Source organism: Nannospalax galili, unplaced genomic scaffold (assembly GCF_000622305.1).
Source record: "Nannospalax galili isolate Female #2095 unplaced genomic scaffold, S.galili_v1.0 scaffold1436, whole genome shotgun sequence".
Taxonomy (NCBI): Eukaryota; Metazoa; Chordata; class Mammalia; order Rodentia; family Spalacidae; genus Nannospalax; species Nannospalax galili.
This window is the reverse complement of record NW_008338997.1, coordinates 294,770-310,906: the sequence shown is the minus strand read 5'-3', so window position 1 is coordinate 310,906 and position 16,137 is coordinate 294,770. Positions and strand designations below refer to the sequence as shown.

At 49.7% G+C, this 16,137-nt stretch overlaps 2 protein-coding genes across 15 annotated transcripts in view; both read left to right on the top strand.

Moving 5' to 3' along the window:
• The window catches only part of Dock6 (dedicator of cytokinesis 6), a 69,574-nt gene extending 57,317 nt beyond the window's left edge, over positions 1-12,257 (top strand). For 7 of the 11 annotated variants that reach the window (XM_029563767.1, XM_029563765.1, XM_029563764.1 and 4 more), the window contains 10 exons: positions 6,336-6,467; positions 7,163-7,177; positions 7,785-7,799; positions 9,057-9,182; positions 9,284-9,373; positions 9,606-9,842; positions 10,068-10,211; positions 10,306-10,412; positions 10,621-10,782; positions 12,024-12,257. In XM_029563767.1, coding sequence (XP_029419627.1) covers positions 6,336-6,467; positions 7,163-7,177; positions 7,785-7,799; positions 9,057-9,182; positions 9,284-9,373; positions 9,606-9,842; positions 10,068-10,211; positions 10,306-10,412; positions 10,621-10,782; positions 12,024-12,069 — 1,074 coding nt within the window. In that variant the 3' untranslated portion in view covers positions 12,070-12,257. Of the gene's footprint in view, positions 1-6,335; positions 6,468-7,162; positions 7,178-7,784; positions 7,800-8,025; positions 8,151-9,051; positions 9,183-9,283; positions 9,374-9,605; positions 9,843-10,067; positions 10,212-10,305; positions 10,413-10,620; positions 10,783-12,023 lie in introns of those variants that run through there. The other 4 variants (XM_008833564.3, XM_008833566.3, XM_029563770.1 and 1 more) reach the window with 3 other exon arrangements.
• Positions 1,108-16,137, top strand: part of Kank2 (KN motif and ankyrin repeat domains 2) — a 42,774-nt gene continuing 27,744 nt past the window's right edge. For 3 of the 4 annotated variants that reach the window (XM_017798301.2, XM_029563776.1, XM_029563774.1), the window contains exon 1: positions 14,361-14,493. The gene's annotated coding sequence lies outside the window, so the exon portion shown is untranslated. Of the gene's footprint in view, positions 1,152-14,360; positions 14,494-16,137 lie in introns of those variants that run through there. The other variant, XM_017798300.2, reaches the window with a different exon arrangement.

The window sequence follows — 16,137 nt, the reverse complement described above, 5'->3', positions numbered from 1 at the left end:
AAAAATAGAGTCTTGCAGTGTATCTCAGTTGTCGAGTGCTGGTCTAGATACAGAAAACCCTGGCCTTCATCCACAGGAGGACAAATAAATCAAAATAGAACCGGGCGTGGTAGCCCATGACTTTAATCCCGAGGCAAAGGCAGGTGGATCTTTGTGAGATGGAGGCCAGCCTGTTTTATACAGCAAGTTCCAGGCCAGCCAGGGATATATAGTGAGACGCTGTCTGAGAAATAAATGAATGAATAAGTGTAAAGTAAAATCTATATCCAGGCCTCACCCACCCTCCACACTAGACCTTGTGCTTAATGATTTGGAAGATCTACTTACGTTTTGAAATCTAAGAAGCTCTGGTTGAAAACAAATCCCAGCTCTCGGGCCTTGAGCTGCACACTCGCCCCCTTGTAACCCTTACTGAAAACCTTTTGATGAGGGGCTGGAGAAATGAGCACTGGCTAAGGACCCAAGTGCACTTACATATATGCAGACACATAAAATAAAAAAATTAATCTTAAAAAATATAATAGTGGGGCCACAGAGACGGCTCAGTAGTTATGAGCACTGGCTGCTCGTGCAGAAGATCTGGGTTTGAATTCCAACACCCACATGGAACTGGGAATCTGACACCCTCTTCTGACCTTCACATGCACCGTACAACAGAGGTACACTTACACATAAGCAGGTAATAGACTCATACACAAAAAATTGAAAATTATAAGGAAAAAAAATTTTTTTAAAGTGCATTTATTCGGGGCTGGAGAAATGGCTCAGTAGTTAAGAACACTGGTTGTTCTTGCAGAAGACCTGGGTTAAAATCCCAATACCCACATGGCAGCTAACAACTGTCCGTAGCTCCAGTCCCAGGGGATCCAACAGCCTCTTCTGACCTCCAAGGGCACTGCATGACACGGGTGCACTTACCTACATGCAGGCAATACACGCATACACATACAGCACTTGGGAGGCAGAGGCAGGCAGATCTCTGTGAGTTCAAGGCCAGCCTGATCTACATAGTGAGTTGCAGGCCAGCTGGGGCTACAGGGAGACCCTGCTTCAAAAAGACAAAAAATATATATATATATATTTTTTTAGCTGGGCATGGTGGCGCACGCCTGTAGTCCTAGCACTTGGGAGGCAGAGGCAGGCGGATCTCTGTGAGTTCAAGGCCAGCCTGGTCTACATAGTGAGTTCCAGGACAGCTGGGGCTACAGGGAGATGCTGTCTCAAAAAGACCAAAAAAAAAACAAAAAACAAAAAAACAAACTTTCAAATACAAAAAAAAAGAAAAAAAGTACATTTTTTTATGTGAGGGGGTGCACAAATGCCATGATGAGCTTCTGGAGGTCAGGAAGTAAACTTCCAGGAGTCAGTTCCCACATCCCCAACCCTGTAAATATCTTACATATGATATCCATTTTGTGGGTGTTTATTATGAATTAGGATCTATAAAGTGTCCACCGTGCCTGCGATTAATTAGCATGTGGCTTTTTCTTTTTTCTTATTTGTCTTTTTAGTTACTTACTTAGACAAAATCTCACATAGTCCAGGCTGCTCTCAAACTTGCCATGAAGTCAACACTAACCTTGAATTTCTGATCCTCCTGCCTCTGCCTCCTGAGTCCTGGGATTACCAGTACGTGCTAGCATATTCAGATAATAAGCTTTATTTTTTTTTTTTTAGCTCAGTTCTGTATTCACAGCCATCTTGAGTGTAAAGTTCAAAGATTTTTCCATGCACCCTCTTTTATTATTTAGGACTGCATATAGCCATTTTTATGCAACAATTTAATGTACTTTGGGTATATCCTGTCCTCCCTTTCTTTTTTTCTTTTCATTAAAAAAGTTTGTTTATGGGCTGCAGAGATGACTTAGTGGTTAAGAGCACTGACTGTTCTTGCAGAGGACCTGGGTCCAGTGCCCAGCACCCACATGGCAGCTACAAACCATTCTTAACTCCAGTTTCAGGAGAATCCGAAGCCCTCTTCTGACCTCCTTGGCACTGTACAACACAGATGCACTCACAGACATGCAGGCAACACATTCATGCACAGAAAATAAAAATAATAAAATACAGCTGGGCGTGCTGGTGCCAGCACTCAGAAGGCAGAGGCAGGCAGATCTCTGTGAGTTCAAGGCCAGCCTGGTCTACATAGTGAGTTCCAGGACAGCTGGGGCTACAGGAAGACCCTGTCTCAAAAAGACAAATAATAAAAAAAATAATAATAAAATATTTTAAAAAGTTTATTTGTATATGAGTGTTTTGCCTGCATGTATGTAAGTGCACCAAGTGCATGCAGTGCTTATGGAAGCCAGAAGAGGGCGTCGGATCCCCTGGAATTGGAGTTACATATAGTTGTTAGCTGTTTTGTGGGTGCTGGGAACTGAACCCCAGTCTTCTGCAAGAGTAGCCAGTGCTCTTAACCACTGAGCCATCTCTCCAGACCCTTTTCAGTTTTGAGAGATGGGCTTACATAACCCAGGCTACCCTCCAACTCTTGTGTATAGCTGAGGATAACCTTGAACTCCAGATCCCCCACCTCCACACTGCTGGAGTGTGCCTGCTTGCACACATGCCCTCCTTCCCCAGCACACACAACCTCCACCACTGTCAACATCCCACAGCTGGGTGGTATTTTATTTGCAATCGATGAAACTCCATTCACAGACAACAGTCCCCCACAATCCAGAGTTCATGACAGGGATCAGTCCTGTTTATATACTTTGTGGGATTTGTTTCTTTGTTTGGAGACAGGGTCTCTCTGTAGCCCCAGCTGACAATGTAACCAGGCTGGCCTAGATCTCACAGAGATCCACCTGCCTTTCCTCCCTTGTGCTGGCATTAAAGGTGTATGCCACCATGCCTGGCTGCCCCCTCCACTTTTAAAATTTTCATTTATTTGTGTGTATATGTGTGTGCATGCATGCATATGTGTATGGAGGTTGGTGGTCAGAGGACAACTTGACCTCTAGATTTGGTTCTCTCCTTCCACATGTAGGATCTAGGAATTTAACTCAGGCTTGATGGCAAGTGTCTTTATTGAGCCATCTCAGTGGCCCATAGTTTTACTTTGTTGGTTTTTTTTCCCCCTGTGTGTAACATCATTTCAATATTTAGCCCAAGCTAGCCTAGATTTTTTTTTCTTTATTTTTTTTCTTTCTATGTATATGTTTTGCCTGTGTGTATGTAAGATCACTTGTGCATGCAATGCCCACAGAACCCAGAAGAGGCCTGGAAGGCGTAGAACTTCCATGTAGCCCACACCAGTTTCAAAATTGTGGCAGTCTTCCTGGCTTTTCCTTCCAAGTGCTGGGATCATAGGTATTGGACACAATGTCTGGTGTTTTTAAAAAATTTTATTATTTTTGGCCAGGCGTGGTGGCGCACACCTTTAATCCCAGCACTCGGGAGGCAGAGGGAGGCAGATCTCTGTGAGTTCAAGGCCAGCCTGGTCTACATAGTGAGTACCAGGTCAGCTGGGGCTACAGGGAGACCCTATCTCAAAAAGACAAAAAAATTATTATTTTTATTATTTTAGTATTATGCATATGAGTGTTTTACCTGCATGTATGTAAGTGCACCTGTGTCATGCAATGCCTGAGGAGGTCAGAGGGCATCAGATCCCCTGGAACTATAGTTACAGACAGTTGTTAGCCGCAATATGGGAACCAAACCCAGGTCCTCTGCAAGGGCAGCCATTGTTCTTAACTGCTGATCCATCTCTCCATCCCTGGTTTTTGTTGTTTATTTCAATCTGTGTGTTTACACATGTATGTGACTATAATACATGTATGAGGTTTATGCTTATTTATGTTAAGCATGCATGCCTCTGCACAGCAGTGGAGGTCAGGTCTGGTGTGAGTCCTCACCTTCTACCTGTTTTAGATAGAATCTCTTGTCTGTTGTGTGTGCCAGGCTTAGGTGCCTCCAAAATTCGCATGGATTGCCCTGTCTCCCCTGTTATACTACGCCCTGCTTTACATGGGTTGTAGGGCCCAAACTCAGGGCTCATGCTTTTATAGCAGGACATTTACCCACTAAGCCGTCTCACCAACCATTTCTTGTTTGGTTGGTTTTTTGTTTTATTTTTTTTGTTTTTAAGGCAAAGTTTCACCACATAGCATTGCTAGGCCTGGCACTCACTATGTAGACCAGGCTGGCCTTGATCTCACAGAGAGCCACCTGTCTCTGCCTCCCGAGTGCTGGGATTAAAGGCATACACCACCACACATGACTGTTTGTGGTTTCTGAAGACAAAGTCCCCTACTGCCTGTGTAGCTTTGGCTGGCCTTAAATTCCTTATCCCTTGCCTTCCTTTCCTGTCCTTGGGTGACAGTCATGTACTGATGCCTGCACCTCAAACTTCCCACTGTCCTAAAGAGATTTTCCACCTATTTGCTTCTTTTTTAAAAAAATATTTTATTGTTTTTATTTTATGTATATGCATGTATTGCCTGCATGTGCACCCATGTCATGTAACGCCCTCGGAGGACAGAAGAGGCTGTCGGATCCCCTGGGACTGGAGTTACAGACAGCTGCCATGTGGGTGCTGGGATTCGAACCTGGGTCTTCTGCAAGAACAGTCAGTGTTCTTAACCGCTGAGCCACCCCTCTAGCCCCTATTTGCTTCTTACTGTGAAAACTACTGCTCACTTCTGAACGTGACTTACTGAAATTCTAAGACCCTTGCTCCAACAGGTTGTTGGCCTGGGTAGAAAGGCTGTGCCGTTAAGTCATATTACCTCTTTGGTCATTTTTCTCCTCATTGGGAAATAATAGTTAAATCTGGAACACAGTCAAGATCAAGGTCTTCTGTGGGGATATGATCTGGATGTATGTGGTACGGGCTTACAGATTCTTGGCAGGGTTTCGCCCTCTGAGCTGTGTCCCAAGCCCCTCACTGGGGAATTCTAGGCTGCCACTCTACCTTTGAGATGCTAGGCAGGGGCTCTACTGCTGAGCAAGATGATCAGTTCACGGTCATTCTTGGTTACAGAGTGAGTTTAAGGGCAGCCTGGGTTACATGAAATCTTATCTTTAAAAAAAATCCAAGGGGCTGGAGAGATGGCTCAGTGGTTAAGAGCACTGGCTACTCTTGCTGAGGACATGGGTTTGAATCCTAAAACCCACATGGTAGATGAAAATAATGGAGCTGCTGGGCATGGTGGTGCAGGGCTTTTATCCAAGTATTTGAGAGGCAGGGGCAAAGGTGGATCTCGCTGAGTTCAAGGCCAGCCTGGTCTACATAGTGAGTTCTAGGCCAGCTGGGGCTACAGGGAGACTCTGTCTCAAAGACCAAAGAAAAAAAATTTTTTTAATATTAATTTATTACTTTTATTTTATGTGTATGAGTGTATTGCCTGCATGTACGTGAGTGCACCTGTGTCATGCAATGCCACAGAGGTCAGAAGAGGGCTTCAGATTCCCCTGGAACTGGAGTTAAGGACAGTTCGTAGCCACCATGTGGGTGCTGGGAATCAAACCCGGGTCCTCTGCAAGAGCAGTCAGTGCTCTTAACTGCTGTGCCATCTCTCCAGTCCCGAAAAAATTTTTTAATCCAACAAAACAAATACACAAGCCTAATGATAAATGCAATTCCTAGAACCCTCACAGAAAATTTATTATTTATTGTTTTTATTTATTTTTATTTTTTGTGTATGAGTGTATTGCCTGCATGTATGTACATGCACCCATGTCATGAAATGCCCAAGGAGGCCAGAAGAGGAGTTACAGACAGTTGTTAGCTGCCATGTGGGTGCTGGGAACTAAGCCTGGGTCCTCTGCAAGAACAGCCAGTGCTCTTAACCACTGAGCCATCTTTTCAGCCCCCAGAAAAAAAATTTTTTTTTTAAAGCAAATTGGAGCCAGGCGTGATGGCACCTTTAATCCCAGCTCTTGGAAGGCAGGAGAATCTGTGAGTTCAAGGCCAACCTGGTCTATATAGCGAGTTCCAGGTCTGCTGGGGCTACAGGGAGACCCTGTCTCTAAAAGACAAAAAAAAAAAGCAAACAATTCATTTCAGGATTGGGTTAGTTGAGCCGCAGAACGCTTGCCAGGATGTTTAAAGTCCTTGACCTCACCCTCAGCATTACAAAACAAAAACTCTAGTCTCTTCCCACAAGGAATAACTGTAGAGATACCACAGCTCAAAAATGCTTGTGAGGAGAATTGAAGACCACAGGTAGAGCAGGAATGCTGGTCCCTTTTGGCACTGAAGTGGTCAGGGTGGGCTTCCTGGAGGCAGTAATGGGCAAGGAATAGGAAGAGAGGAGAAAATAAGCCTGGGTTTCCAGCAGCATAGAGGGTCTAAGGATGCTTACCTCACCCCTCCCTTTCCCCAGGGTGGACTGTATGAGGCAGTGAATGAGGTCTACAAAAACCTCATCCCCATCCTGGAAGCCCACAGAGACTACAAGAAGCTGGCTGCGGTGCATGGAAAACTGCAGGAGGCCTTCAGCAAGATCATGCAGCAGGTGCACTCTTAGGTCCCTCACAGACCCCCCCACTGACCCCTCCCATATCTGTCCCCTCTGAGACCTCTAGCTCAACCTCTCCGAATCCATGCCCACATGCCCTCAGACCCACCCTTTACCCCCTCCCATATCCTGTCTATGGCCCCACCCAGTCTCCACCCTCTGTCCCTCCCAGGCCCTTCCTACACACCCTACCCCTGACCTTATCCCAGCCACACATACCCCCACCCCCCACACTCCCCATTCTTTCATTCCTAGGCCCCTCCCACATCCCCACCCAATGTTCCTCCCACATCCCCACCCAGTGTTCCTCCCACATCCCCACCCAATGTTCCTCCCACATCCCGGTGTCATCACATATCTCTAGAGCCCTTCCAAGCCCCTCCCACTCCCTCTGCCCCCCTCAGACCAAGCCCCTATCCTTCCCAGGCCCCTCCACATCCCTACCTTCTGCCTCTCCCACCCTGTTTCTCCCAGACATCCCCTCCCTCCCCCATACTTTGCCCTCCCAGGCTACTCCTGCCCAGTCCCTCCTAGACCCTTCCTAGACTGCTTTAGGCCCCTTCTAGACCTCTCCCCTCCCCCTAGGCACCTCACCAGGCCCCTCTGAAGACCTCCTCCTCTTCTTTGCCCTAGAGCCCAGGTCCCTCTTCCTGACCCCTGGCTCTGCTAATCTTGTCTGTCTTTTCCCACAGAGCTCTGGCTGGGAGGTGAGTCCAGGCACCTTCCATGCCCACCTGCCTCTGGGACCTCAGGATCCCTGGTCAGCAGTGGTCTGGGACCACCAGAAGGGGGCGCTAGAGGAGCATGGCCACCCGCCACAGGGGCCCTTGCTCAGTGGGTGATGACGCACAGCCCCCTATTTCTCCCCCAACACCCCCCTCCTCCTGCCCCAGATCTCAAAGGCAGCTTGTGAGTCACCCAGCTGGGAACTCTCCAGAGACACCCACAGGGCTGGCTTGGTCTCCACCAGTGACAGGGGATGGAGGATAAAGGGAGACGGGGGGCCCCTGTCTCTTCCCCTTACTCAGCCCTCTCCCTCTCCCTCTTTCCCATGACTGCATCTCTCCATCTCAGTCTCTTTCTCTGCCTCCCCAGCTCCCAGCTTCCCCCCAGGACCTCTGTTCATCTCTGTTTAAGATGAACTCCTCCCCCCAATCCGTCCTCATCCTTTCTATTTTTAGGCATCTCTCAGTTGAGGGTGAATTTTCTGGCCAAAGATGGCAGGAACCCATAGCCCTGGCAGGCTGGGGGGGGGCAGTGGGGGGGCATGTCCCCTCCCTCCCAGCATCCTTGCTATCTCTCTCTCCCCCATAGGGCACTTCTCTTAAGGTGGTATAACTAGGATCCAGGGGTTGGGGGACGGGGAGGTGGCTCTGACCTCTCCCATGACTGTGTCTCTCTGTCCACCCCTACCCCTGTCTCTGGCCCCACCATGTCTGCTCCACCCTGTCTGGATCTGCCTTGGTGAGTGCATTTGGAATGACCCCCACCTCCTTTCCTGTGGGGTGGGGGATGGTTTCCCTGGGTGAAGTGGAGGTCCTCCTTCCAAACTTAGGGATAAGGAAAGAGAAGAATGTTCTAAAACAACAGAACTAGAGCCACATCCAGGGTCAGAGGCAGCCCAGAGCATTCTTCAGTCACTCAAGCACTGAGGAACCTGGCATGTCCCCAGTTCCATGGGTATGAGCAACACAGCCCCTAATTTGGTACTGGGATCCAGGTGATAGACTAGCTGAGGCAACAGAAACTTAAGATCAAGGGGGATCCAAAAATAGGAAGGGGATGAAGGGAGGACCACCAAGGGGAAGCCTTGGTGAACAGGAGGCTGAGACAGGAGGATCAAAAGTTCAAGGCCAGGAAGGAAGGAAGGAAGGGAGGGAGGGAGGGAGGGAGGGGAAAGGAAGGGAAGGAGGGAGGGAAGGACGGAGGGAGGGAGGAAGGGAGGTTGACCAAGGGGAAGCCTTGGTGAATAGGAGGCTGAGACAGGAGGATCAAAAGTTCAAGGCCAGGAAGGAAGGAAGGGAGGGAGGGAGGGAGGAAGGAAGGATGGACGATCAAGGGGAAGCCTTGATGAACAGGAGGCTGAGACAGGAGGATCAAAAAGCCTCTCTCAAAATAAAAGTAAAATGGCTGGAGACTTAGCGCAGCCATAGAGGTTCAAACTAGAATGCCCCAGTGAGGGCTGGGCATGGCTCAGAGGTAAGTGTCCATGCCTGGAATCCCCAAGAGAGGGGCTGTGGGCATGGCTCAGTGGTTGTGTGCTTTCCTAGCATGTGGGAGGCTCTGGGTTCCATCCGGAAAGCATACACACACAAAAACAAATATAAGCCTTTGGCTGTAGTCTGGGTCTGTAACTCTGACATTCCCTGGGTCCTCTGACATGTTAGTCTAACTCTGTTTTTGAGGTCCTCACACTAGCCTCCTGAGATTCTTGAGGGTCCCCCCTCACACTCCATGGCCATCTCTTCCCCAGCCCATCTTGCTCCCCATGCCACCCTGTGGGACCAGGAGATTATCTGTGGGGGGAGGGGTTAGGGACACCTGCAGAGATGACTCCCAGCCAATACCACCCCCTTCTCAGCCCAGCGCGTTTTTGGGACATATTTCCGAGTGGGTTTCTACGGCCTGCGTTTTGGGGACCTGGATGAGCAGGAGTTTGTGTACAAGGAACCATCCATCACGAAACTGGCAGAGATTTCACACCGGCTGGAGGCATGTCCCAGCACTTGAGGGGGTGGGGCCAGCCACCACACTTCCCTATGGGTTATAGTGGGGTCTGTCCACATGCATCTCTGAGTTGGTTGTTTCCCCAGGAGTTCTACACAGAGAGGTTCGGAGAGGATGCAGTGGAGATCATCAAAGATTCTAACCCAGTAGACAAGTCCAGGCTGGACCCACAGAAAGTAGGTCATCTGCCCAAGAGCCTATAGTGAAGGACTTTCAAATATTAGTTCCTGGACAGTGGAACTCAAGTCCTGTTTCTCAGGGGATTCTTGGACAGCCAGATATAGGGAGATCTGGGGTCCATGAATCAAAGCCCTCAAGCCCCAGGGGGTCCCCAGAGCCTCTTTGGACAGAGATGCCAGGTAAGTATATCAAGGCCAGGAGACCCACACATGTGACTCTGCATCCTAGGCCTACATCCAGATCACCTATGTAGAGCCATACTTTGACACTTACGAGCTCAAGGACCGGGTGACCTACTTTGACCGCAACTATGGGCTGCGGACCTTCCTCTTTTGCACACCTTTCACTCCTGATGGGCGGGCACATGGGGAGCTGGCGGAACAACACAAACGCAAGACCCTGCTCACCACAGATCATGCCTTTCCATACATCAAGACACGCATCCATGTGTGCCACCGTGAGGAGGTGAGACCCCAGCCTAAAACTAGAGGAGTCAGGAGGTGGGGGTACACCAGGCCTGGGGAGGAGTGATACAGGAACCTCAGACCCAGGGAGAGGAGGGAAGTAAGAGGCTAAGCAGGGCTGGCTCATAATAGGAAATCTCCATGCCCTAGCCAGGTACACATGTGTGCACCCACCAGCCCCCTCCCACCTCCACCCTAACCCCATCCCTACCCCCTCACCCTGCAGACAGTACTGACACCAGTGGAGGTAGCCATTGAGGACATGCAGAAGAAGACCCGGGAGCTGGCGTTTGCCACTGAGCAGGACCCTCCGGATGCCAAGATGCTGCAAATGGTTCTACAAGGCTCTGTGGGGCCTACCGTGAACCAGGCATGGCTAGCATTGCTAAGGGACTGGGGGGTGCTTGCTACCAAGGTTCTCCAGGTACCATTCAGGTATCCTCTGAATACCTCTCACCATGTAGGGTCCCTTGGAGGTAGCCCAGGTATTTCTGGCAGACATCCCAGAAGACCCCAAGCTCTTCCGACACCACAACAAACTGCGACTCTGTTTCAAGGATTTCTGCAAGAAGTACGGCCATTAGAACCTTCCAGCCAGATTCCCTGTCATCCTGACTCCTGACTCTCACCTTGACTCTGTCATCTTGACTCCCTATTAACCTTGCAGCCTTCTGTGAACCTCTGCCTGCTCTACCTGCTGCCCTCCACCCTCTGACACTCCCTTGCCCTGGTTCTGCTCTCTCTGCTGAGCCCTCAGCAGTGTCTCCCTGACCTCACAGGTGTGAGGACGCACTGAGGAAGAACAAGGCCTTGATTGGGCCAGACCAGAAGGACTACCATCGGGAACTAGAACGCCACTACTGCCGTTTGCGAGAGGCCCTGCAGCCCCTGCTCACCCAGCGCCTGCCCCAGCTGCTGGCACCAAGCTCTGCCAGCCTCAGGTGCCCAACATGGGACTGGAGAGGGCAAGACAGAGGGTGGGTTTGAGCACACAGTACATGGTAACGTGCGCCTGCAGTCTCACCTTTGCACAAACCTGGTTATGTTGTCCACTTCCAGAAAAGCAAGCAGAGCGGGGAATGGTGGTAAACACCTTTAATCCCAGGCAGACCTCTGTGAGATAGAAGCCAGCCTGGTCTACATAGTGAGTTCCAGGCTAGCTGGGCCTACATAAGGAAACCCTGTCTCAAAAAAACAAAGAAAAAAAAAGGCAGGCAGGTGCTGGGCAGCCTAGTCTGAGTCATCTGACTTAATCTCTTTTTTAAATTATTTAATTTATTTTATGTGCCCATGGGGGTGGGGGGCACATGGTGTGTTATGGTGCCTGTGTGGAGGTCAGAGGACAATTCAGTTTTTTCCTTCCACTGTGAGGCCCTGGGATTAAACTCAAGTCCTCAGACCTGGCAGCAAGCTCTTTTACCCCCTGAGCCATCTCTGCCCTCTGTTTATTCTTTTTTAAGAGAATTTTGGGGGGGGAGGGGTCTCTTTGAGACAGGGTCTCCCTGTAGCCCTAGCTGGCCTGGAACTCACTGTGTAGACCAGGCTGGCCTCAAATTCACAGAGATCTGCCTGCCTCTGCCTCCCGAGTGCTGGGATTAAAGATGTGTGTCACCATACCTGGCTCAAATGTAATTTATTTAAAAAATAAAATAGCCAGGTATGGTAGGGCATGCCTTTAATCCCAGCACTTGGGAGGCAGGTAGATTCCTGTAAAAACGAAGACAGCCTGGTCTACATAGTGAGTTCCAGATCAGCAGGAGACTATAGGGAGACTCTGTCTCAAAAAAAACAATAATTAAAAAAATAATCCTCGGGGCTGGAGAGATGGCTCAGCGGTTAAGAGCACTGACTGCTCTTGCAGAGGACCCAGGTTCAATTCCCAGCACCCACATGGCAGCTACGAACTGTCCCTTAACTCCAGTTCCAGGGGAATCCGAAGCCCTCTTCTGACCTCCACAGCACTGCACAACATGGGTGCACTCACATACATGCAGGCAATACACTCATACATTAAAAAATAAAAATAATAAAATATTTTTTAAAAATCCTCTGATTGGATTGGGATATGAGAGGAGAGATTTTATAATGATTCTTTGAAGAGGAGGAGGATAAGATGAAGTAGGTTGGCAAGACCATGGAATTGGGGCCCTGTGGGCCTGCTAACCTACCCTCCCTCTCCCAGGAACTCCCTGAAGAGAAGAACAAGCTTCCAGAAGGCTGACCTCTGACCCACAGGGCTGAAGCTACAGCTAAGAGTCAGCACTGAGACCTCTCCGTCTGCCTTGCAGGGGGTCAGTCCTCTTGCCCCTTTGTCAATGAGGGACCACAGTGTCCTTGGGGCTAGGCCCTCTGTCACTCTGTCTGTCTGCACTGATGTATTCTAATGTTTTTAATTTAAAATGATTTTTATATTGAACTAGTGTGATGTGGTCTCTGGGGACTGGGCTCTGTGTGTGTGTCCTGTGACCTTTCCAGCCCAAAGCACAGAACCTTTAATCACAGGTGGCAGAGGCAGGCAGAGATCAAAGCCATCCTGGGCTACATAGCAAGTTCCAGGCCAGCTGGGGCTACGGGAACACCATGTTTCAAGACAACAGTAAATAAGTAAATTAATTGAAGATAGATGATAGATAGATAGATAGATAGATAGATAGATAGATAGATAGATAGATAGATGATAGATAGATAGATAGATAGATAGATAGATAGATAGATAGATGATAGATAAAGCGAGCCTACTATGTACCCTGGTGATAACAGATACCATTCCGGCTCTGGGGCAGCTGACATTCTGCTGTGGAAAATAGCACACAAATATGCAACATGTCCACTAGAAAGAGTACTATTTCAGACCAGGTGTGGTGGCGCACACCTTTAATCCCAGCACTTGGGAGGCAGAGGCAGGCGGATCTTTGTGAGTTTGAGGCCAGACTGGACAGCTGTGGCTACAGGGAGACCCTGTCTCAAAAAGAGAAATAAATACTATTTTTAAAATTTTTTATTTTTATTTGCATTTCATATGTATGAATGTTTTGCCCGCTTGTATGTAAGTGCACCGCATGTGTGCAATGCTCAGGAAGGTCAGAAGAGGGTGCAGATCTGGAACTGTCAAGCCAGCTCTCCATCTCCTTAATCTGTTTGTGTATGTGTGCAGAGGTACCTGGGAGGCCAAAGGTCCTCACTGGGTATCTTCCTCAGTCTCTCCACCTTTCTTTGTTTTGTTTTATTTTGTTTTTTTTTTTTATTGAGACAGGGTCTCCAAGTAGCCCCAACTGCCCTGGAACTCACTATGTAGACCAGGCTGGCCTTGAACTCACAGAGATCCGCCTGCCTCTGCCTCCCAAGTTGTTTTTTTTTTAATCACATTTATTTATTTGTGTGTGTATGCCACAACAGGCAGGTGGAGCTCAGGGGAAAACACGGGAAACTTGGTTCTTTCCTCCCACCATTTGGGTCTTGAGAATGGAAAGGCAGCAAGTACCTTTACTTGCTGAGCCCTCTCACCACCATTCCACCTTATTTTTAGAGACTGAATCTCATTGAACCTAGAGTTCACTGACTTGGCTAGGCTGACTGAACCCCAGAAGATTCTCCTGTCTCCATTATCCCAACACTGTGGGTTACAGATGCACTGCTGTGCCCAGTGTTTACCTCAGTGCTGTGTGTCTTCATGTTTGATCAGCAAGTACTTGATCCACTGAGGCATTCCCCCAGGCTCCTGTAGAAATCATGAAACCCCAGGCTGAATGTTAAATGCCTTTCAGAAAGGTTTTTCTTGTTTTGAGACAGGGAGTCACTATTCAGCCTTGGCTAGCTTAGAGCTAGCTATGTAGACCATGTTGGCCTTGAACTCAGAGATCTGCCTGCCTCTGCCTCCCAAGTGCTGGGAATGAATGAGCACCATCCTTGGCTTTTTTTTTTTTTTTTTTTTTTTTTTTTTTTTTGAGACTGTTTCATGTAGCCCAGACTGACCTCAAACTTACTCTGTAGCCAAGGATGACTTTGAACACCTGATCCTTCTGCCTCCACATCTCTTGAGAACTGGGATTACTGACTTTTACTACCACTGGGGACTGGCGTCCAGAAACTTCTATGCAAATAAAAGCAGCTCACCTGTGGGCTGAGGGTGTGCCTTAGAGACAGGTTAGCATTCACAAGGCCCTAGGGCCACCCAGAACTACAAAATCAACGAAGTAAATTAAGCCCTGTTTTTATGGGACTTCTGTTAGGCTTGTGTGTGTGTGTGTGTGTGTGTGTGTGTGTGTGTGTGTGTATACACGTATTAGGTAGGCTACAGGATTAGCCCCATTTTCCTGATGGGGAAACTGAGGCTTCGCTCAGGTGATGGGTAGGGGTGGCTGGCTGTTCAACGTCTACATTTGCACAGCACCATTGGACAGTCATGCCATGGTGCACCCGGCCTGCAGCTGGGCAGCTTCCAACCCTGAGCGGCCAGCGGGGGAAGGGTGACCTCCCGCCGTCACCACAACCACCACCATGCCCGCCCCAAGCTGGGCCCCAGGCCAGCTCCACCCCCCTGCAGCGGCACAGCTGCGAAGAGCCGGAGACCAAGCGTGAAGTAGTGGCGGACTGTGTCCCAGGGCCTGCTGGCCAGAGGTGGATACCAGCCCCTGGACGTGCACGCACACCAGGTGAGATCGCTTGCACCCCACCAACCCCACTGCAATTAGCCCTGCCGAGCCTGGCTGGAGAGGCGCCCGGGAGGCTGGAGGGGCGTGGCTTTGTGTGAGGGGCGTGGTCAGGGGCGTGGTTACCAGCCGGGCCGGCAAGGCCGAGCAGGGTGGTGGCTGGGGCGGAGCGCTGAGGACGCCCGGGACGGCGGAGGCTGGAGCACTACAGGCGAGTGGGTCCTGGGACTGGGTTGAGGGGGGTCCTGATATTTTTAGGGGTTCGGTCTGGGTTTTTCCTCACCTCCAGCCACAGATTATAAATTCTTCTCGACCAGTCCCTCCTGAGTCTGACCCTCTCTGCACACAAACTTTCCGAACTGCAAACTTTGGAGCACTTGGGTCTCCCCCCTTCCCATCTCTGACCTCGGCCCTGCTTCCCTTGTCCCCCGTCTTCCTCCATCCCTTCACCTTGCCACTTCTCGCCCATCTCTCGGACCCTGTCCTCTTGCTCTGTTACCCTCCCTGCCTCTTGTCCCCCCTCGTGCTGTGTCCCCCGGCCTCCTTGGACGGGCCAAGCCCCTCAGGCGAACGGAAGGCATCCAGGCCTGAGCCTGGCTGCTGGGCCGGTGTGGGGGATCAGCAGATGTTTGCCATTAAGCTGGGGACCCTGCAGGCCCCGCCCCCTCTCCGCCCGGGGCGGGGTCCTCCTCATCCCCCAACTTCGAAGGCGGAGAGACAGAACAGGAAACCCTCCTGGTCTATCCAGGCTACTGGAGAGGCGCGCTTTGGGGAGACCCTGCGCCCCTTCTCTGAATATTCCCACCTGCTGATTCTCTTCACTCTTACCCAGGAATCTTGTAGGGAGAGGGGCCTTAGCGGAGGGGCCCCTCTAAATTCCACTCACTGTCCTCACTCCACCCGTCACCGCCCCTAGCCCCTGGGAGTAACCAGTGTACAGTGAGATAGCTGGATACCCTCAATCTCCGTGTGTGGAATCTGGGGATGATTTGGTGGGCACTCGCCTTATCTGACACACTTCAAGTCCAAGTCCACCCCACCCTCCCAGCCCAAGTGACCCTGGGGAAGTCACTCACTGGGAAACTAGGTGTGACTATCCAATTACTGTGGTTGGCCTGGTACTTAAAAAGTAGATGTTGGGGGCTGGAGAGATGGCTCAGTGCTTAAGAACACTGGTTGTTCTTGCAGAAGACCCGGGTTTGAATCTCAGCACCCACATGGCAGCTAACGACTGTCAGTAACTCCAGTTCCAGGATATCCGACAGCCTCTTCTGACCTCTGAGGGCATTGCACGACACGCAGGCAATATACGCATACATTAAAAATAAATGTATTTTTTTTTAAAAGTAGATGTTGGAGCTGGAGAGCTGGCTCAGGAGTTAAGAGCACTGCTGCTCTTGTAGAGGACCCAGGTTTGATTCCCAGCACCCACATGGCAGCCAACAACAGTCTATAACTCCAGTTTTAGGGAATCCAGTGCCCTCTTCTGACCTCCACGGGCATAGAAGGACACAGATGCACCTACTTACATGCAAGCAATACAACCATACACATAAAAATAAAAACTAACTTTATTTTTGGTCTTTTTGAGACAGGGTCTCCCTGTAGCCCCAGCTGTCCTGGAACTCACTATGTAGACCAGGCTGG